General features: G+C 46.3%; 1 protein-coding gene across 6 annotated transcripts in view; it reads right to left on the reverse strand.

The window, feature by feature from the left end:
* Positions 1 to 21,410, reverse strand: part of POLA2 (DNA polymerase alpha 2, accessory subunit) — a 45,154-nt gene extending 23,744 nt beyond the window's left edge. For 4 of the 6 annotated variants that reach the window (XM_037904722.2, XM_037904723.2, XM_037904718.2 and 1 more), the window contains exons 1-11: positions 21,102 to 21,264; positions 20,307 to 20,434; positions 19,230 to 19,315; positions 18,011 to 18,068; positions 17,247 to 17,353; positions 14,958 to 15,151; positions 12,971 to 13,059; positions 11,536 to 11,691; positions 10,836 to 10,898; positions 9,063 to 9,105; positions 7,396 to 7,520 (exon numbers count right to left, since the gene is read on the reverse strand). In XM_037904722.2, the coding sequence (XP_037760650.1) occupies positions 7,396 to 7,520; positions 9,063 to 9,105; positions 10,836 to 10,898; positions 11,536 to 11,691; positions 12,971 to 13,059; positions 14,958 to 15,151; positions 17,247 to 17,353; positions 18,011 to 18,068; positions 19,230 to 19,315; positions 20,307 to 20,434; positions 21,102 to 21,186 (1,134 nt within the window). In that variant the 5' untranslated portion in view covers positions 21,187 to 21,264. Of the gene's footprint in view, positions 1 to 7,395; positions 7,521 to 9,062; positions 9,106 to 10,835; positions 10,899 to 11,535; positions 11,692 to 12,970; positions 13,060 to 14,957; positions 15,152 to 17,246; positions 17,354 to 18,010; positions 18,069 to 19,229; positions 19,316 to 20,306; positions 20,435 to 21,101 lie in introns of all 6 variants that reach the window. The other 2 variants (XM_037904719.2, XM_037904717.2) reach the window with 2 other exon arrangements.
* Between the last annotated feature and the right edge of the window lie 598 nt (positions 21,411 to 22,008).

Below are 22,008 nucleotides of genomic sequence, written 5' to 3' on the forward strand. Positions count from 1 at the left end.
GAGGCAGTCGAGTCCGGGCCCATCTCGCTCACCACACCCATTGGAGCATCTACAGCTCTTGTATACCCCAGAGGCTTTCGAGGCGGCGCAGGACCTATTGAGGCTCACAGCGCTGTTCTCTCTGCCAAGACAGGAGAGTGTCTCGGCACCGCAGGTTCCGTCCTGGCACCCCGTGCAGCCTAAGAGAAAGCCAGCGATGATGGCATGCTGATCCCCATCACCTCGGCACCCTTCTACTCCAGCATCGCCATCCTGTGAGTGCAGTCGGTCCCTTGCTTCTCAACACTCTACATCGAGAGGAGTAGCACCACCCTGGTCCTCCTACTCAGAGTTGGACTCATACCGCTCCAACTACAGCGGGAGCAGAAGATCCTTCTCACAGCACCATAGGTGGTCCTGACCGACGCAGTGGACCCCTCAATGACAAAATCAACCACAGTGGCGCTGTTGGACTCTGTGGGCTTTCCATCAAGTGCAGGGTCAGAGCCGGGGTCCCACTTGGGTGCAGCATCAGTGGTGTCTGCAACATTCGTTCTGCCATGATTGGCACCAGAGCCAGTGTCTCCGTCATTAACACCGTTATCTTTGGCAACGGAGGCATCAGTGGCCCTGATTGCGGCTATGGCACACCCTCGGCACTGACGCTACAGGAACCCTGGCACATGTTGCACCAGGTGCCAGCACCAGCATGGGGCCCAACGTCGGCACTGACACCTGTGCCTTTCACAGCACCAGGACCAGGCCAACCTACTGCAGTTTCCACGGGGTCAAGAGATCCCTCAGGTGGGGACAGTAGGGAGCAACCACCTCTCCTGGTGGTCTCCTCCTCCTCCTCCCCCCAAGATGAGGCCCTAGCGCAGGGGTGGGCAAACTTTTTGGCCTGAGGGCCACATCAGGGAACAAAAATTGTATGGTGGGCCATGAATGCTCACAAAATTGGGGTTGGGGTGCGGGAGGGGGTGAGGGCTCTGGTTGGGAGTGTGGGGTCCAGGGTGGGGCTAGGGATGAGGTGTTTGGGCTGTAGGAGGGTGCTCTGGGCTGGGATCGAGGGGTTTGGAGAGCAGGAGGGGGATCAGGGCTGGCGCATGCGGTTGGGGCATGAGGAGAGGCTCAGGGGTGCAGGCTCCAAGTGGTGCTTACCTCAAGCGTCTCGCGGAAGCAGTGGCACGTCCCTTCTCTGGTTCCTACATGGAGGCATGGCCAGGCGGCTCTGCACGCTGCCCCATCTGCAGGCACCATCCCTGCAGCTCCCATTGGAGGGGGCCATTGGAGGATGGAGGAGCTGGAGCAGGGCCGTGGTATGGCCCCCAAACCTTCGCCCCTGCAAGAGCACCAGAGCGGGGCCATGCCGTGTGGTGCGGCCCCCGACCCAGCGCCCTGGCTGGAGCCTTAAAGATTCCAGAGCCACCTTCAGGTCCCTGGGCCTCTAAACTCCTTCAACGCAGCAGAGAGACTTCTGTCTGCAGCCCCAGCAGCAGTTCAGTCAGCAGAACCCACAAAGATGGATCCAGAAGGAGGAATCAGAATGGCAGGAGAAGACCATGCCAACCCTCTGGCTAGGGCTCAGGACAACCCAAGCCATCTTCAGGCACCAAGCCGGCCCACTGAAGGCACGGTCGAGGACGGTGTACCACACCTGACAATGGATCCACCCTGCCTTACCTTCTCATCCCTACTATCCCCTTTCTACCGTACATGGTTCTGTATCACCTCAGACTGGTGGGTGCTCTGCATGGTAGAGAGGGGATACTCCATCCAATTCTGTGCCCTCCCGCCCTTCCAACTCTCTTCAGGGACCCTTCTCATGAGCAGCTCCTTATCCAGGAGATGCAGTCACTCCTGTCTTTAGGGGCAGTAGAGGAGGTTCCTCAGGAGCACAGGGGCGAGGGCTTTTATTCCCGGTATTTCCTATACCGAAAGCCAAAAGGTGGCCTCAGGCCCATCCTGGACCTGCGAGAACTCAACAAGTTTGTGAAGAAACTCAAGTTCCGCATGGTCTCTCTGGCTCCATCATTCCCTCATTGGATCCAGAAGACTGGTATGTTGCCCTCGACCTGAAGGATGCGTACTTTCATATCGATCATCCAGCCCCACAAGAAGTACCCCAGGTTTGTGGTGAACAACACCCACTACCAATTTACAGTCCTCCCGTTTGGCTTATCAGCAGCACCTCATGTTTTCATCAAGTGCATGGCAGTCGCTGCATTTCGGTACAGGTGTTTCCTTAACTCGACAACTGGCTGATCAAGGGCTGCTCCAAGACCCAAGTAGAAGCTCAGGTCAGATTCATCAGAGCCACCTTCAACAACCTGGGTCTCCTTCTAAAGGAAGCGAAATTGACTCTGTCCCCCATCCAGAGAATAGAATTTATAGGGGCAACGTTGGACTCGACCCAGGCCAGGGCATGCCTGCTGCAAGCGAGGTTTCAGGCCCTGACCGATATGATTTGTGGCTCAGTTTCCCACCACCACAGCAAGGAACTGCCTGAAGCTTCTCGGACACATGGCTGCCTGTACCTACGTGGTGCAGCATACCAGACTCAGGCTTCAACCTCTTCATGGCTTGCGATCGTGTACCGCCTGGCCAGGGACAGCTTGGACAGGATCATGACCCTGCCTCGCCTGGTCCTTGACTCCCTCCAATAGTGGCTCAACCCTCAGGAAGTATGCTCAGGGATCCCCTTCGCCAGTCTGCAGCCGTCTCTGTCGCTAGTGATGGACGCATCAGACTTAGGCTGGGGAGCACATCTGGGAGACCGCAGGACTCAGGGTCTCTGATATCAGGCAGATCTGGCTCTTCACATCAACGCCAGAGAACGGAGAGCACTGCGCCTGGTGTGCCAGACCTTCCGGGCATACACATTGTCCCGTTAAGTATTAGTCATGAGAGGCAACACCACGGCAATGTTTTATATCAACAGACAGGGGGATGAATGCTCCTCTCCCCTGTGCCAGAAAGCCCTCATGCTGTGGGACTTCTGTGTAGAACATTCAATACACCTGCAAGCGTTGTACCTCCCTGGGGTACAGAATGAGCTGGCGGACCACCTCAGCAGGTTGTTTCACGGCCACAAGTGGCCCCTTCATCTGGACGTCATGATTTCAATCTTCCAGAGGTGGGGCTTTCCCAGGTAGACCTATTCGCCACGCGATACATCAGGAAGTGCCAACAATTCTACTCCTTCCAAAAAAATCACAGCTCGGGCTCCAGCGTGGATGCATTTCTCCTCCATTGGGGAGGTTATCTCCTATATGCCTTTCCACCCATACCATTAGTTCACAATGTACTCCTCCAGATCCAGAGGGAACAAGCTCAGGTCATATTAATAGCACCAGCCTGGCCCCGTCAGCACTGGTACATATCTCTCCTACCCTGCCGCTCTTCCTGGACCTTCTGAAACAAGATCATGGTTGTCTTCAACATCTGAACCTCGAGTTGCTTCACCTCACGGCATAGAAGCTCCATGGTTGAACCCGATTACGCTTTCCTGTTCAGGCCAGGTTAGACAGGTCTTTCTTGGCAGCAGAAAACCCTCTACGAGAGTCACATACCTTGCCAAGTGGAAGAGATTTTTAACCTGGTCGGTGCAGCGCCATTCGTCCCCAACACTAGCATCAGTGCTGCTTATTCTGGACTACCTCCTCCATCTGAAGCAGCAGGGGCTTTTGTTACTGTCAATAAGAGTGCACTTGGCTGCCATCTCGGCCTTTCACCCAGGTGAGGAGGGCCGCTCTGTGTTTGCTAACCCGATAGTCAGCCAGGTCTTAAAAGGGCTTGACTGGCTATACCCTAACGTCCGTCAGCCTGTCCTGATCTGGGACCTCAACGTGGTCCTTTCTAGACTCATGGGACCACCTTTTGAGTCCTTGGTGATGTGCTCCCTGCTCTACCTCTCTTACAAGGTGGCGTTCCTGGTGGCAATAACTTCGGCTAGGAGGGTGTCTGAACTCAAGGCCCTAGCCTCAGAGTCCCCTTATACCGTGTTCTATAAGGACAAGGTGCAGCTCAGGCCTCACCCTGCTTTCCTCCTGAAAGTTGTGTCACAGTTTCACATTAACCAGGACATCTTTGTCCCGGTGTTCTACCCTAAGCCACATTCCAGCGGCAGGGAGCAGACTCCACTCACTAGATGTCCGCAGAGCGCTAGCCTTTTACATGGAGAGAACAAAGTCGTTCAGAAAAATCGGTCCAGTTATTCATGGCGATGGCAGACAGAATGGAAGGCCTACCCATGCCATCACAATGCATTTAGTTGTGGATCACTTCCTGTATCCGTGAGTGCTACAACCTGGCGGGAGTTCCTGCACCCCCGATCGCTGCGCACTCCACCAAGGCGCAGGCTTCATCAACAATGTTCCTGGCACAGTTCCCTACTCAGGAAATCTGCAGAGCAGCGACATGGTCCTCCATCCACCCTTTCACCAACCGTTATGCGATTACGCAGCAGGCCTGAGATGACACGGTCTTTGGTAGAGTGGTGCTCCAATCAGTGGATGACTCCGACCCCACCTCCTGAACTCGGGCTTGGGAGTCACCTGATTGGAATTGACATGAACAAGCACTCGAAAAAGAAAAAATGGTTCCTCACCTTCTCGTAACTGTTGTTTGTCGAGATGTGTTGTTCATGTGCATTCCAATACCCACCCTCCTACCTCTCTGTCGGAGTAGCTGGCAAGAAGGAACTGGGGGTGGGAAGAAGGGTCGGCAGAGCTCTATATTGGGTGCCATGAAGGTGCAACTCCAGGGGGCACCCAGGCTGACCCTACAGTTGCTGCTAGGGGAAAAATCTTCCAGCCACTGTGCACGTGCGTGCACACACAAACTGATTGGAATGGACACGAACAACACATCTCGAAGAACAGTTACAAGAAGATGAGTAACTGTTTTTTCAAGGTGCCTTTCACCTTTTCTGAATAGAAGGGTAAATCACTGACTCCCAAGGGAATTTAATAACTGCCTGTATTTGTTGTACACTCTCACAGAGATTGTGAGGCTATGGGTAACTTTATGTAGTTACATACAGAAACTGGGCTTCATTTTTGGTTTAAATTCATTATGCATTTTTTAAAAAAAAAATTATATATATATATATATATATATATATATAAAATAAAATGAGATTATCTAACATAAAAATGTTACTGCAACCAGCCTCTTCCGGGCAAACACAGGTTGGTTTTGAAGTCACACTAGGACCTCTAGTGGGCTATCCGATAAACCCTATCCCTTGTGTGGTACATAATCTAAAAGCTCTTCGGTTCACAGCTAGTCTTGTTTAGAATTCAATTTAAAGAAAATCAAAGAAGAGGCAACATGGGCTAATGGATAGAGCACTGGCCTAGCAGTCAGGAGACCCAAGTTCTATTCCCAGCTCTGCTACTGTGTGAACGTGGGCAAGTCACTTCCCCTCTCTCTGCCTGTTTCACCTCCCTTTCTTTATTTGTCTTGCCTATTCGGAGCAGGGACTGTCTCACTGTATCTGTGCAACACCTTGGACAAGAAAGCCCCGAACTCAGTTGGGGCTCTAGGCTATAACTATAATACAGAAGCTTCCTCTTAATACTACTGTGCACTTAACTCAGTAACTTACAGGAGTGAGTGTATTTCTCTTGCAGATGGAGAAGCCTGAGACACTCAGACTTTCCCAAGGCCACAGAACAAGACAGTGGCAGAAACAGAGTCTCTGGACAGATCAGCTTGAGAGGTCCTAGAATCTGAACTGTTATAGACCTAACACACTTTGGAATGAGCTTCCTCTGCCCCAAGGAAGTACGTAAACCATTAATCAGTGTCTCTGCCTCCATGCCCGATCCAGAGAGGATGCTAGCATATTACAGCTCAGTTAGACACAGATTCACATCCTTTATGGATTGGGCACAGAGAAAGGCATGTACTAACTCTAGGTGGCACTCACTCTAGGGCTATTCCTGTCAACCAAGAAGATGTGCACATTACAGCAAGGTAGGCATTTGCATCAGGGAATTCAAAACTTCACATGGAGATAAAAAAGCATTCATATATTATGGGCCTTGTAAGAGCACTTGCAGCAATAAGCTTTGACCAAGAATGGTCATCTTGCTTTTGGATTGTAGCCTAATTGATCACAGCTGAATTTTCACATCATTTTTTAAGCCTAGTATTTTTGAATGGAAACAGTTTTCAGCTACATGTTATACCATTTAGTTACAAAGCAACGGCATAAAAAAGGGAAATAAAACCAAGGTCCTGAAAGCCCATGTTCATTAAATATCCCATGGCACTTTTCATAAGAGCATTAACCCCAGTGTCCTGGCCAAACTCCAGCTTTGAGTAATTCCATTCTGCCTCCTTCAATTCCCCACCTGCAATTTTAATTAAATATGGGAATCTTCCTCTTTTCTAGTCCTTAACAGTTATGTTGTGTTGCTATGCAGTCAAACAGCTGCAATGATTCTCAGAGGATTCGTGCTTTAGAATCCTATTATTATGGACCAAGGCCACAACTGGAATCAGGACCTCATTGTGCTAAGAACTGTACAAACATACAGGAAGAAACAGACACTGCTCTGCAATGCTTACATTCTAAAGCCCCAATCCTGCAAAAAGTTATGCACATGCTTAACTTAAAGCATATGAACAATTCCCTTGATTTCAATGGCACTACTCACATGCCTAGAGCTAAGCACCTTCGTGCTTCATCTCATCCTGCCCCTCACACTGAGAGGAACTCCTGAAAACATCTACAAAACTACCTCATTATCCTCCTTCAAAACCCTCCTCAAGATCTCTGTTCTGTGGTGCCTACAAAAAAAAAAAAAAAAAAAAAAAAGGTGACAATAGTTAGGCTGCTGGCGTGCTGAGACCACAGCCTTGTATGCCAGCCAATATTGTCTCACTGTTTCCTTGTACTCCCCTGTCTGTCTGTATCCATCTGTTGTCTGTGGTCTTATACTTGCAGTTTAAGCTCCTTAGTGCAGGGATCATCTTTTTGTTCTGTTTGTACAGCACCTAGTGCAGCTGGGGGCCTTGGTCCATGACTAGAGCTCCTAGGTGCTATGGTAATACAAATAATAATAAAATATGCTTAAGTTTTTGAGAGATCAGAATGTAATTGACGACCAGATGTAGTAAGTGTAACAGTTGGAAGTAGAGGAGAACAGGTCCTACATAAACATAAGAAATATTTCAGAATAATTACTATAGCAAAAGCCATTTCTCAGGAGACCCCTAGTTGGGACTGCAGCCCTTGTTCTGCCAGGAACTCCATGTGGGAAGGCCCCTGCATGGAACCCCATTGAAGTCAATGGGCTCCATGCTGGGCAGGTGTCCATCTGCATAGAACTCATTGCAGGATCCGAATCCAAACATGCAACTCTTCTCCTGAATAACCCAAAAGGAAGAAATCTTCTCTCTTACCAGGATGCAGACATCTGGCTTGTCTTTGTTGATAATATCAATCAGATCCAACATAGGGTCATAGGTGATGCTGTCGGAAGTTGTGTAGGGCCCACAAGCAAACAAGACCATTTGCAGCTCCAAATCTAAAATGTATTGCAACAGTTTTAGCACAAGTTTCTAAGCTCCCCCTTTGCCCATAGGGCATCCTCTATCCTGCCATCATACACATGGGGGATTTCCGTTTACCTTTGCTTGGCGCTGTTTGCTCTCTAAGATCTTGCTCTCAGATGTTGCACACAGAAGCATCCATCAAATGGAAAGAGAGGCACTGTGATGTGATGTTTAAGATCTGATACACACACACAAGCCCAGTGCTATTTCTTAGCTGTTCAATTTTTCTGGCTGGGGTGTGCAATATAAAAGAGCATCTCCCCACCCTTCCACTTAAAATATTTCTCTTTAGGGTTCTATCCACAGTGATTCTGGATGATTTTAGACCAAAAAACAAACACGAAAAAAACCACTTCTCTTCTTATGCGTCAGATGGTCTTACAAGGGATGCTATCCAGGCAATCATGTTGTGCCACATCACTGATTGAGGGAAGGAGGGTAAAATCCAAGACATTGCTTGTGTTAAGTATTTGCATGGGGAGGATGAGAAGTAGAAGGAAGAGACAATTCAGCATCATGAGTGATTCATACTGCCCTGTTTAACTCACCCCCAAGTTTAGCCAGAGGATTTATTGTGCAATGAAGATATCAGTACAAGCCAGAGGTTCTCAATGAAGGGGGCACATCAGACTTTGAGGGGGCCCAATGAGCCTTCTTATGGTTCAGTGGTTATGGTAGAAGTGAGGGGCTGGCAAGTTCCAGGTCACAGCACCACTTGGGTGTTGCCTGTCCACCCTCTGTCATGACCAGGGGGTGGGGGAATGGGCCAAATTTAAGTGGGTGGTGTTGCCATCTGGTGCGCAGGAGGGGAGATGTGGCATCACCTCTCAGGTTTGGCTCGGCCGCCCCTCCATCTGAGAGAGGAGAAACTGGGTCAAATTTGAGTGGGTGCTGTTGTGACTTAGTGTGCTTAAGGGTGGGGGGTATTTTTGTAGTGGGGGGGAGCCTCCAAGTGCTAAATTGGGCAGTGCTAAAGTGGGGTGTGGTTCAAGGCAGGTTGAGACTCTCTGATACAGAAATACTGGGGAGGTCAAGAGTGACTCCTTAGCATGTTATGATCTGATCATTTTTCCTCTGGTTCCCTCCCCGATTGCCCTTCCAACAGATGGAAAGCTGCTGAAATATATATCTGGGCGCGTCTTAAAAAATTCTAACTAAAGGCCTTTGGTTGGGTTTAAGCCAGCCCCTGAAATTAATTCAATTTTTCATGACATTCTCAGTGCAGAGTCAGAACACAGGAGATTACTTTAACAGATCACTGGGACTGGATCCAAGAACAATCCCACAATGGACCTATTAAAAAAATAGGAAGCTATGCCCAGTAAAGAGTACGCAATGATGCTTTTAAAGTTTAACGTGCACCAGATCTGAGAAACTGCACTAGCTGAAGTTTGTGCTGTTGAGTGTGTATCTGTCTAATTCTCTAAAGAACCAGTATGCAAAGCTAACCTTGATTTTCTAAGCTGGGGGGGATGGTGAGGGAGGGAGAAATCTTTAAAAATAATTGAACTCACCTTCAACTTGCTCTGTAGATTGGTAGAAAGGAAGAGGCACCCCCTGAAGAGAAAGGATACTTGAAAATCATTGCAAGCAAAGGAAATAATTGCGCATGGCCAAATTCTATTCTCAGCAACACCAATATAAACCCACAGCAGGATTTGGTCCATAGGCTCTACATGAAAGACATTTACTCCATCCCTGCAGGAGTGAGGAGAAAGTTTGATTTGATTAACTAATAGGGACAAATACATTCTTGGGTGATTATCAGATGCCTCTGTGGTACCGTGAAACACAAGACCATAGGGCAAGTGACCTCAACCACCTGTGATGTGCATTAAGCTCTATAAATCTACTACCCACAGGGGCTTAGTGAGATTAAAAAATGGGGGGGGAGTCAGCCTCATGCATTACTGATAGATATCACATTGCTGCAGCAGCCATCCAAAAACTATACATCTCCAAAGGAGCACTTGGATAGCCTCAGACAAACCCTGTGATACTTAGTGAGATGCATTTACTTAAAAGGTCTTTGCAAGATGTCTAAGTCATGGAATAAAGATGAAGTGTAACCACCCCAGCTGCATGTGCACAAACAGGTGGATGGATGCTTGCTAAGGAAGTAAAGTTAGATTGCTGTTTTTTGGTATGTAGATTTCAAGGAACATCAGCACTACAGGAGGTGTTTGGGAATCAGAATGTGGAGCTGGGGGAATATCATTGGCCTATTAGAATCAGCATTGAAACTGAACAGAAAGTATTCCCTTCTGCGCTCTATATAGTTTAAAAGAGCCCTGTTTTATTGACTTTGCAAGACCTATTTACTCAAGCACTATCAAAGGTGATGGGACTCCTAGTGAGTTGTGGATAGTCTTTCTAGCAGTTTGATTTCTGGATGCCACATTAATAAGTGTTGTATTTTCTGATGTTCTAGGGTGTCACCATATCTAACACCTAGTGATACACAGATGCAACAAACCTGACACAAAAGATGTACACTGAAAAACAAATCTTGGCCTAAATTTTTCAAAAGTCCCTCACAATGTGGGGGGATCCAACCTAAGGCACAATAAAGGGGCCCAGTTTTCAGGAAGTGGGTGCTAAGCACCTTTTGAAAGCCAGGCTTCTTTAAACGTATCATGTTGGGGACTCAAAAATAGAGGCACCCCAAAGTCATTACCTACTTTTGACAGTTTAGACCCATGTTTTAACAGATGTGCCTCACAAATGGCAAGATTAACTTGCACGCAGTACAAGTTACTTAGATAGACAAGACTAACTCCTTTTCCAGAAGGGTTAATTATTTAATCATTCAGAATTATTTCACAATTAAATTGTTTGATCATCCAACTATAAAAATCGCTTGTAAGCATATGCACCAAGTTTCTAATCCGCCCGGGGGTGCTCCCCCTGGCTCTGTCCCAGGCCCCACCCCCACTTCACCCCTTCCCCTGAGCACATCCAGCCCTCGTTCCTCCCCTCTCCCCCTATAGCACCTCCTGCACATTGCGGAACAGCTGATTGTGGCAGGTGGGAGGTGCTGGGGGGGACCAGGAGGCGTTGATAGGGGGGCTGCCGGTGGGTGCTAAGAACCTACCTTTTTTTTTTTTTTTTTTTTTCTTCCTGTGGTGCTCTAGCCTTGGAGCATCCATGGAGTCGGCGCCTATGTTTGTAAGAACAGAGAAGCCAGTTTCTGGGAAAAAGTTCTAGACCTGCTCCTGATGTTTCATTGACAGCACAAAGACATGGAAAGAGTAGAAAAGGATTTGTGCTTAGTTGGATTTACTCACCTCGTACAGCTTAGATGCAACCAGTTTTCCACCCGTACTGTTAATACTCTCCATCACCACAACCTGGAAAACAGTTAAATAGAAGAAACCCATGACACCAGGTGACTGCTTGTTCAGACTCAGGAAAGGGCTAGGCTATCAATAATACCTAGCTTTTATTTAGTATTTTCTTCAGTAGATTGCAAAGCACTTTACAAAAGAGATCAATATCATTAGCCCCATTTTACAGAGGGAAAACTGAGGCACTGAGAGGGGTCATGACTTGCCCAAGGTCACCTGATAGGCCAGTGGCAGAGCCAGGCATAGTATCCAAGTCCCCAATCCAGTGTTGTATCTATTATGCCAAAATGGTTTTATTAGAAGGTAATATATTTCTGCCTATCCCCCAAGTAGTAATAATAAGACCTTGGCTATTATTTTTTTATATTCAGATCTCAAAGTGCTTTACAAAACAAAGTAAGCATCATCCCCATTTTAAAGATGGATAAACTGAGTCACAGAGACTAAATAATTTTCAAAGTTACCCAGATTCCACTGAAACTCATTAGGCTCCTTTGACAATTCTAGCCATCCGCACCCAGCATTCTAGAAACCAAGACTCAAACCTTGAAAACTCTTATAAAATTCCTGCATCTCAAAGTAATGGACAGATTTCCTAGCCCCTTCTGCCCCCAGCAATATGCCCTGTCCAACACCTCACCTGTCCTGGAAAGAGGGAGTATTCTTTCAGTTCTGATAAATCCACAGGAACTTGCCCTCCTGAAGAGTGTTCTCGATCCCCTTCTAGAATGACTGACTTGGCATTCAGTTTTCCGTTGCTGTCACAGGCAATCTGTCCCAGCACAGTGACCGGTTCCTACAGAACAGAAAGCATAGAATGATCTTAGCCAAAGGGATCGTACTGCACAAATTCATCTCCCATGCAAGACAGCAGTCTCAGAAGCTCCACAAATTTCCAGTGCCTTAAAAACTAAGCTGAATCCCAGGACAAGGAAGAGACCCCTCAGCCCTAATTTTCAGGCCCAATTTTTGACCTGCAATAAACTATCCTAACAATGGACTTCTGGGGAGAGAAATAAAGTTCTCTCTCAATGAATCAGTTGTGGATGCAACTCATTGCAGACACAAATTTTTACCGTAGTTTGCAAATCAGGCCCGTTTTTGCTGGGCCAACTTGGCTTAAGGAGGTGGCAGTGCAAACCAAGCAAATTGATGCATGGTCACAGTTGTATCTAAAGTACTTACACGTATCTCAATACTGTAGTATCTGAGAAGCTCACAATATTTAAGGCATTTATCCTCATTACACCCCGGTATGGTATACAAATCACTATTATTCCACTGTACAGATGGGGAACTAAGGCATGCAAAGATTAAGTGACTTCCCAAGGTCATACAGGGAGTCTGTTGGGCAAGCAGGGAATTGAACCCAGGTCTCCAAGTCTCAGGCCAGTGCCCTAAACACTAGACCATCTGTCCTCTCAGCTGGAACCCTTTTGGACTGTTCAGGTTGTGCAAGTCTGCTATGCTGCTCTCCACATCCTACAGACATCCTCACATGCTCCAGCTGGTCTTCTGGCTCTGTCCCCTCAGACAGTTCCAACATACTGCTGACTTTCTGGCTATTGGTTCTCCTTGTATGTAAAAGATGAAGTCTACTTAAGCCTAATTTATATGGATAACATTAGCATCCATTGTTACATAAGACAGGAAGTTTAGAAGGAATTTAAGCCCTCCTGCCTAAAGGCATATGCCAGTGCATAAATAACAGGCAGGTGGAAGGTCCCTGATAGGAGTAATTCCATTGTTGTCCCCTTTGATGTTTCTTATACCTTCCTCTAAAGCATCTGGTATTGGCCACTGTCAGAGACAGGATATCGGGCTACGCAGACCCCGGTCTGATCCAGTCTGGCAAGACTTCTATTCTTATAAGTTTTCTTGAGAATAAGGAAGGAGAGAGTAACTACACAACATGCTATTGACCAACAGTCTCAAAGGTGCAACTTCTATATATCCTGCAATATTTAATGGAAAAATCACTGCCAATGCAATGTAGTGACAGACAAAGAAATAACAACAGAAGAGACTTGCAAACACACCCGCTTATGAAAAAGCTCCTGAGATGCAGTGCTTACCTGTGCAGGGACTAACACAGAAGTGAACTCCTCGATCTTGTAATGTTTCTTCAGTGCATCCCCGAGTTCTTCTATCTTCCAGGACAGTACTAAAATCATAAAACAGTGTAAGAACATTTAAGATTTCTGCAGAAACAAGCAGACAGAACATGAAGTCAGGAGCCAATTTAAAATAGAGTTTCTCTTTCAGGATCCAAGGTACTTATCTGCCCCCCACCACCACGAGGGAACCCAAGTGTCTCACAAATTTTTAACATATTCATCCTCACATTACCCCATGTAAGGTAGGGAAGTGCTGTTATCCCTATTTTATAGATGGGGAACCGAGGCACAGAGAGACTAAATGATTTACCTAAGATCACACAGGAAGTCCATGGCAGAGCAGGGAATTTCACCCAGGTCTCCCAAGTCCGAGGATCGCACCTTATCCTACTGCCTTAACAAAATTCCATAACTCCCCTATCTCCATATACCCCAGTAGTCACCAATGTCTGATACTACTCTAAAGCAGAAGAAAGTACTCTGCCTAACCAGCAAGGGAACAGCTATAATCATGGATAGTGACTTCTTGAGATCAGGAAAGGCAAACTTAATTGCCTACTTTAACTGGAGGTCAAATGCCATCTTTGAATAGTATGAAGTACCTGGATCATTCCATATGAACATGTTGAACAGTATAGAAAATGTTAATCTGGGGGCTAATTACCCTCTCTCATAACAAAAGCAAAGAGGCAGTCAATGAAATTGGAAGGCAGCAAATTTAAAACACACATAAAATAAATAGGTTTCAGAGTAGCAGCCATGTTAGTCTGTATCCGCAAAAAGAAAAGGAGTACTTGTGGCGCCTTAGAGACGAACAAATTTATTTGTGCATAAGCTTTCGTGAGTTACAGTTAGTCAGTCTGTGGAAATACAGCTACAAGAATTTAGTAGGATTCAGCATTTATATGGACAAGACTATCCACCGTTCCATTAAAGAGGGTTGGGGCAGAGTGGGGGCGGGGGAGAGAAGAAGGAAAATAAACCCACTTGCTTCAAAGCTTGAGCCAACTTCCAGCCTGCCCTATGTGCAGGTTATTCCATAACTGACCACCTCAGGTTTCTTGCAGCTTCCACAGAAGCACCTAGCACTGTTCAATATCTTGTGTCCTAAACAAAATGCTGCCCTGAACCAGTTTTGGAATTCCTATTTATAGGGGCAAACCAAATCTCTTGTGTCTCACTAAATTATTGGCTTGATTTTCAGTGATGCTGAGTTCCCACATCCTGAATTCAGTGGAAGCTGTAGATGGCCAGCACCTCCAAATACAAGACCTGATTTTCAGTCAGTCACTCACTGTAGTATCAGAGCTCCTTCCACACAAAAATTAAACGCAAAAGTGAAGTTTATAGCAGACTTCATGGCACTGCTCCCTTTTCAAGGTCTCAATTGTGTGTGGGGGGTGTTTTTTTTTTTTTTTGGTCTGTTGGTTGGGGTTTGGGTACAAAGGGGTGTCAGTTTTTTGCATGCTATTCTTATGGCGGAAAGGGTTTTGCAAAGAAGGTTTTGCAGCATTATCTAAATGTGGTCAGGGCCCAGACTCGCCTGATCCCCTCGAGAAGTTTGCTCCATAGCTGGATCTCCTTATCCAAAAATGCACTGCCCCAGTTCTCACATTCTTCATCTTGTGCTTTGTAGTCTGTATTGTCCCAGAGGAGGGCAGCTGTCATGGCGGTTAATACAGCAAAATTTGCTATTTGATCTCACTGGGGGTTGACCCATTAATTGCTTTGCTCAGACTGGCATCAGAAGCTAACTGGGAGCCAGTGGAGGGACTAGGACACAGGCCTGATGTGCTCACAGCAGCCTTCACAATGTTCACCAGAACATAGAGTTTTCATTGGGAAGAAGCTTCTGGCTTCTCTAGTTAGTAAAGATGTTAAGAGCCGAAGCATAAGGTACCATAAGTCTTTAGGGGTTCTTACATACAAAAAATCTTTAAGGTACCTTCCCGGATGTCATGAAACTTTTGGAACATGAATTTGTAACTCTTGGTTAGCGACTGTTCTGGTGGACCAAAGAGCTTCACATTTGATCCGTGGCCTCCTTTTCCACTCCAGGATGTGCCCTGCACAGAGCCAAATGAGGTTACCACCTCACCTCGGTTGCTCCGGGAGCCATACTTCTGAGAGGGAGTAGCACTGCATGGAGGGAAGAAAAGGAATTGTGAAAAGTGACTTGATCTCATTTGACTTTAAAAGCAACAAATCTAGTACAAGTTAGACCAAGCCTTCTGTAACATGGATTTATTCGGATATCTAATGGCTTAGATATAGAGACGACTTCTTCTTCTGCCAAGGAAATTTAGCCACCTTTTGGGTGGGATGTGGCAGCTGTTTAACACAGCATAACAATACAATACAATGGTTTAGAACAAGAATAATCTTGTATCCACATGAAACTGCAGGGGGAGTTTTAAGCAGGCAAGAATATAGGTACCCAAATTGGAATTTAACCGGGTGATGGGATTATTGTCACTAATGCTTACAAAGAAAAAAGCTTCAACACAAACAAACCATAACTCAGCGGGCTCTTCAACGGCTAAGTGGTTGAGGCACTGGTAGCAAGTTTCTCTTTTCACCTGTGCCTTTCCTACTATCCATAGGCATGTGCAAGTATCAGGATTCCCAGAAACTGTCCTGGGCCAGCAGCTTGTTGAAGTCTTTCCTGCTATACTCTGGGGGTCTCTTAGATAGCAGTAGTCTAACCTGTCAGTAGTTTCTGCCCACCCAAACCCAGTAGTGGTAGATCTTTGTCTCTACTCTGTTGGCTGTCTTTGGGAGGGGAAAGCAGAGACACCTCTGATCAGATAGCGTCCCACAGTGGTCAGTCATTTCAGAAGAAGGATTGTCCAGTGGGTAGGGCACCAGTTTAGGACTTGGGAAGACATGGATTTAATTCCTGCCCCACCACAGAGTCCCTGTGTGACCTTGAGAGAGAGAGAGAAAAAAAAAGTCACTTAGCCTAAGCTCCCCATCATTAAATAGGGGATAATAGCACTGCCTCACCTCACAGGGGAGTTGTGAGGTGATTTCATACTAGTGATAGGGACCATATACGTGGTTAAAACAGACAGACAGATCTGCTCCCTGACTTACTCTAGCTTTGCCCCCATGTCATCAGATTAGCATACACCGTGAGACTGGGAAGACAGTGTGGATTAGGGCACCAAACCAGGACTCAGGAGACCTGGGTTTTACTCCCAAATTCTGCCACTGACCACCTTTGTGAGCTTGGGCAAGTCACTTTGCCCGTTTCTCTCTCTCTCACCCTTCATCTGTCATGTCTAAGAAGCTCTCTGGGGCAGGGATTCTCTCACTATGTTTGTAGAGTGCCTATCACAATAGGGTCCCCAACCTTAGGTGCAGCCTCTAAGTGCTACCGCATAGTTATTAATAATCTGTGTCCATCACCAATAGGGTTGTGAAGACAAGAGCTGGAAAGATTCATAGATTTTAAGGCCTGAAGGGACCATTATGATCATCTAGTCTGACCTCCTGTATAGTACAAGCCAGAGAACCTCATCCAATAATTTTTGCATCAAACCCATAAATTCTGCTTGAGCTACAGCATATTTGTTAGAAAAAAATATCTAGTTTTGATTTAAGGATTTCAAGGGATGGAGAATCCACCACATCCATAGCTAAATTGTTGCAACAATGAATTACTCTCACTGTTGCAAATTTGCACCTGTTTCTAGCCTGAATTTGTCTAGCCTCAGTTTTCTGTAAGTGGATCTCATTCTGTTAAATTAAAGAGCTGCCTACTATCCAAAAATCTCTTCCCCATGTACATACTTGAGGACTGTGACCAAGAGTTTTGGGTAAAATAAAGAGATTGAACTTAAGTTTCTCACTTTAAGGTATGTTTTCTAGACAGCAAATAATTATTGTGGTTCTTTTTTTAACCCTTCCCAATTTTTCAAGATCTTTTTTGAATGTGAACACCAGAATGTTGTGATGTTGATATGTGATATGTTGATGTGAATGTTGTGATGTGATGTTGTGATCCAATAATGGTCTCACTAATGCCACACACAGAGGTAATACCACTTCCCTACTCCTGCTTGGTATTCCCCTGCTTATACAAGAGGAAATTCAGTTTCTCGTTTCAAATGTCTTGAGGCTTTAGCTTCAAAATTCAGCCACAATTTAAACCACATTCAAAGTTAGTGTGAGGAGGAGTCAGGGAGCTGCTAGAAGAGCCAACTCAAGTGGGAGACCAATAATACCATACCTTGGTGAGAAGCTGTTTGGAGAGAAAAGCAGGTGGGGGCTACGGGTGGATAAAGTCCTTTTAGACCGTGGATTTTCTGGTGTCGTTATGTTCCGTTTCTGAGAGCCCTACAATACAGGAAGAACAGATGTGTCAGTCTTTCCCAGACTATTTTGAAATTCAATTGAGGGTTTTACACATATGCCATTTTCTCTCAGCTACCACTCCTCAGGAGACGCATGAGAGGGCCTTATTCTCCACTGCAATGCACCTTGTGTAGTCATTTAGATCAATACCATATAAAATGGGTGTAGAATGCTGCCAAACCAGATTAGTAGGGCAACAAAGAATTAGGCCTATGACTTTTAAAGTGACACAGGCCCCGATCCTGCAATAACATTTGCACAGATGGACCCCTGCACCCATACCAAATTCAAAGCGGTACGTAGAAGTCATTGCTGGACTGGGGCTTTATTCCTTAAAAATAGCCCTGCAACAATCATGAAAACTGTCCAGCCCAGCCACAAGATCTATCTTCCCTCCCTTACCCTGATGAAAGGGAAACAATATTTAAATCACACATCCAAAGAAAGAAAATTGTGCTCACCCCAGATAAGAAAGTAAATCTTTGCTTGCATTAAGACAGATGAAATAGCAAACAAACAGTAACACTTTCACATATGCCCCAAAGCCTTAAAATTCCACCCAGCTTCCAACATCTCAGAGGAGAATGGAGCTGGGTAGCTCTTTTTGGAACAGAAACATACAGAACACTATATACTTACCTTTGACGGTGTTGTGTAGGCATCTAAGAGGTTCTCCTCTTCCTCCTCTACGTCAATGCTAACAAATATTAGTCATGGAAGAGAACAGAGTAGCGTCTACTGAAATATAGGGTTTGACCATTTGTTGCCCTGCACCTTTACTCAGTCGTTTGCAAAATCCTATGGTTCTGTCTTGGAAGTATGTTGCCCTACACACGTGCATTCATTTACACTAGTGCAATGGAGAATCTGGTCCATAAATTTCAATTAAAGTGCTTAAAAACAAAAAGACATTATAGAGGTAAAACTATCTTTAGAGGGCTATTGCCCTTCTTGTAAAACGGAGGTCACAAGATTTTTGCCAAGGACTAAAAAATCATTCTTGATGGATTCCATTCCATTGATGGATAGGAAGTATCCTAGGATGCCTAAGGTATCTGAAAAATTTGCAGTTCTGGGAGCAATTTAAGATATTGACAAGAAACATTACACTAAAGGAATGCATTTTCCAACCCTAAAGTTAACAGCTTTCTCCCATCCTGCTCTTTTATGCATGGAGAAGCCTCCTCAAAATCCAATTCTGCCATAACCACAGGAGACCGCCAGCTGATGCTGTCTACATAGTTTTTGTCCCAGCAGAACTATATCAATTATCTTAAATTACACTGTAGGCTCTTTGGGGTATCTTCCTAAATTTTGTACAGCGTCAAGCACAGAGGAGCCCAGTACAAGCACTGACTCTTTAGCAGTTTCTCCTGGTGTTGCAGAGTAAGTTGTTACTTATCTTTCACCTAATGCTAGGAGAACATTAATATTAAAAATCTTTACTAGAGAAAGTTGACTATCTTAGGTATTTATATGATTCCTATCATCATAGCATCGGAGACTCTCACAATCTTTAATGCAACATACACCTGCAAGGTAGGGCAGTGCTATCGTCCTCAATTTCCAGATAGGGAAATGAGGCACAGAGAAACTAAGTGACTTGCCTATGGTCACAAAGAAAGTCTGCAGCATAGCAGGTAATTGAACCGGTCTCCAGAGTTCCAGGCTAGCACCCTAACCACTGAATGAACCACCCTTCCTCTCCTGAGTAACAGATTACATGTAATTAATTCCTTGTAAGCTATGCTATATAACAATACCAAAGTACAGGCTCAATCAAGAAAGTCAGCTAAAAAAGGACTTATTTTGCCTTTTTATTTAGAAGTCCTGATATTAAACAAATAGAGAAGGATACAGTCCCTGAATGGTGTTGATATCCTTGATTCCGGAGTATCTGTTGTCCTTTTTTTGATGAGCTTTAGTAACTCTTTTGTTGAGTACCTGAGGAACAATGAAAGTCCAAGACTACTTCAATCTGTACACATAACTTGATTATATAGCACTTCGCATCTCTAAAGATCTTTAGAGATGTTAACCAATTAATCCAACCCAGGGTATTAATCTTCACCACCATTTCACAGATGGAGAAACTGAGGCACAGAGAGATGAAATATCAACCTAGGCCATAGAGAGAAACAGTATCAGAGTTGGATTATAATTTGGGAGTTCTCAGCCATGAGCTCAAGCCCTCAGACTTCTGTTGAAAAATAAGTTTAATTTTTTTTTCCCAAAAGCAATTTGTGATTTTAGAACGTGCTAAAGTGTCTACTGTCTGCTAAAAATATTGCATAGATAGGGACCTGTATAAGATTGGGGGATCCAATATCAACCTAGAAAGCAGTTTCTTTTCCTGCTTTAAAAGTGACGGAGTGTTTCAAAATATTAAGCTTTCCTTTCTCCCACTCTCTGAACGTTTTGTCTGTTTAGATTGTTTGCTTTTCAGAGCGGGAACTTGCTAACTGTGCATATATAGGCCACATCATCATAGGACTGTGGTTCTCAGTTGGGACCTCTAGGTGTTCCTATAATACAAAAAATAAGATAATAATCTTCAGAGCAGCAAGAAGCCAAATCACCATACTCAATTATACCTATATTTAGGGCAAGGGCTGGTTTGAATTTGTTTCACTCTTGGTAGATTTGTTTTAATTATGATAAAATTATATTAAAGAAAGTGTTTCTAGACAACACGTTCTAAAACTGCACCATGTACAAGGCAAGTTGTACGTTAGCTGTGCCTGCAGGTCTCATTAATGCCCAGCTAGGTTTCAAGTTGATCTGCTGGTATATACATGCCTCATTTACACCAGAGTGTAGGAATTTAGTGCTAGCTATACGTTCTTCAAAACATGACCTTTCCCCCCAGTCTACACAAAGCAAACTATGCCTCCTCCCAACCCTCTATTAGCTGTTTACTAAACATCATTCTTACTTCATGTTCAAAGACATTCAGAATCTCTACAGTGAGACGAGACCCGTCTTCTTTAGTTGTAGTGAAGGCAACTAATTCATTAGCCAAGTCACCCTGTGCCAGTCTGTGCGTCATGCATAGTTCAACCACTGTAAGAGGACAGATATTTTATCCAGAGTTCAATCACTGATGAATTTACAGATGTCATCTCTCTTACTTTAATAGGCAGACACCACAACTACAGTTGTTTAGCACTGCAGAGGATAGATTACAGTCAAATCACAGTTGTTCCTCGCCATTTTCAGACCAAACAAAAGGGGCACTTCGGCCCACCTCACAGCCTCTGGGGCAGAGCACTTTATCAGCTGGCATCCTTGATACAAACAGCAGCTAGTCCCAAACACTAGCTTCCCCAACGTTAAACACAGGAAGTGGAGCAACAAGGGACATAAGCGCAGAAGGAAGCAGCGTCCAAAGAGCAAATTATGCCGCTCATCGCTTTTCTGCCTCATACCCCCAAAACCCCTCCTCCAGACCGCCTGCAAGCCCCCTCCCCGCCAGGATTTCAATTTACCCCATCACCTTACTCCCACCACCCCACAGCCCTGTTACCCACCCCCTCCTCACAACCCGCAGGACACAGCCCCACCGGTCCGCTCCCTGCGCCCCCACAACCCCCGCTGCACCTGCCCCAGAAGCCCCTCCGCCCTAATTCCTCCCTCAAGCCCCGTTCCGGCTCCTGCTACCTCCCCGCACACCCCCACCCCCAGTGCCCTCCTCCTCCTCCTCCCCGGCGGCACGTGCCGCCACCCTCACGTTTGTCGGGCACCGCCTCCTCTTCGTAGCCCACCCCGAAGACCTTGAGATCCTCCAGCAGCTCCTCGACACAGACCGACCCCATTGCCCACCCCCGCCGGCCGGCTGCTGGGACAGAAAGCAAGCGAAAAACCCGCCACCCTCACGACACTTCAGTACTTTACGGCCGCCGTCACCTTGCCGGCTCCGGCCTCCAGCAGCCAAAGGGGCGGGGCCTATTCCGACTGGGCGTGGCTATCTAGCCCAGAGCCGCTCATCGGGAGAAGGCGGGGTAGCTGCCTCGGAGATGCCGCTTCGGTTGTGGCGGACCATGGCTGAGGGGCGTGGCTACACACCCGAGCAGCCTATGCGAAGCCCTTGGCGTGGCTGGAGCCCAGTAGGGGCGGGGCTGTTTTCCCATTTTCGGCTCGCGGGGGAAGGTGGGACCGGCGGGTGCCAGGGGGAGGCTGGCTCGCGGAGCTCCCCAGAGGGAGGGGCTGGCCTCGCGCTGCCGTTGGCGCTCAGGGAGCGGGCGGGGGCACGGGGCAGTTAGGGTCGAAGATGAGGAGCCTTAGTGAGGGGAGAGTGAGCGAGCTGGGCAGGAGCCTCCTGAGCGGGATGAGATATATTGAGCCTTCCCCATTTCTACCCCAAAGGTGGAGTTTATATAACCTCTCCCTGAGGGAGAGCGGTCAGGAGGCCCCAGGGATGGGGGGGAGCGTTGAAGGGGAAATATATTAAGGGGGGGAAAGGTCCTTTGATTAGCAGAGAAGAGAGTAGGGAGAAACAACCCCCTTAAAGGCCTAGTGTACCTTCAATGTTGTGTTGCATGGTGTTAAGCCCAACTATACACATTAAATGATGGGGTCTAAATTAGTTGTTACCACTCAAGAAAGAGATCTTGGAGTCGTTGCGGAGAGTTCTCTGA

Source organism: Chelonia mydas, chromosome 7, assembly GCF_015237465.2.
Source record: "Chelonia mydas isolate rCheMyd1 chromosome 7, rCheMyd1.pri.v2, whole genome shotgun sequence".
NCBI classification, from domain to species: domain Eukaryota; kingdom Metazoa; phylum Chordata; order Testudines; family Cheloniidae; genus Chelonia; species Chelonia mydas.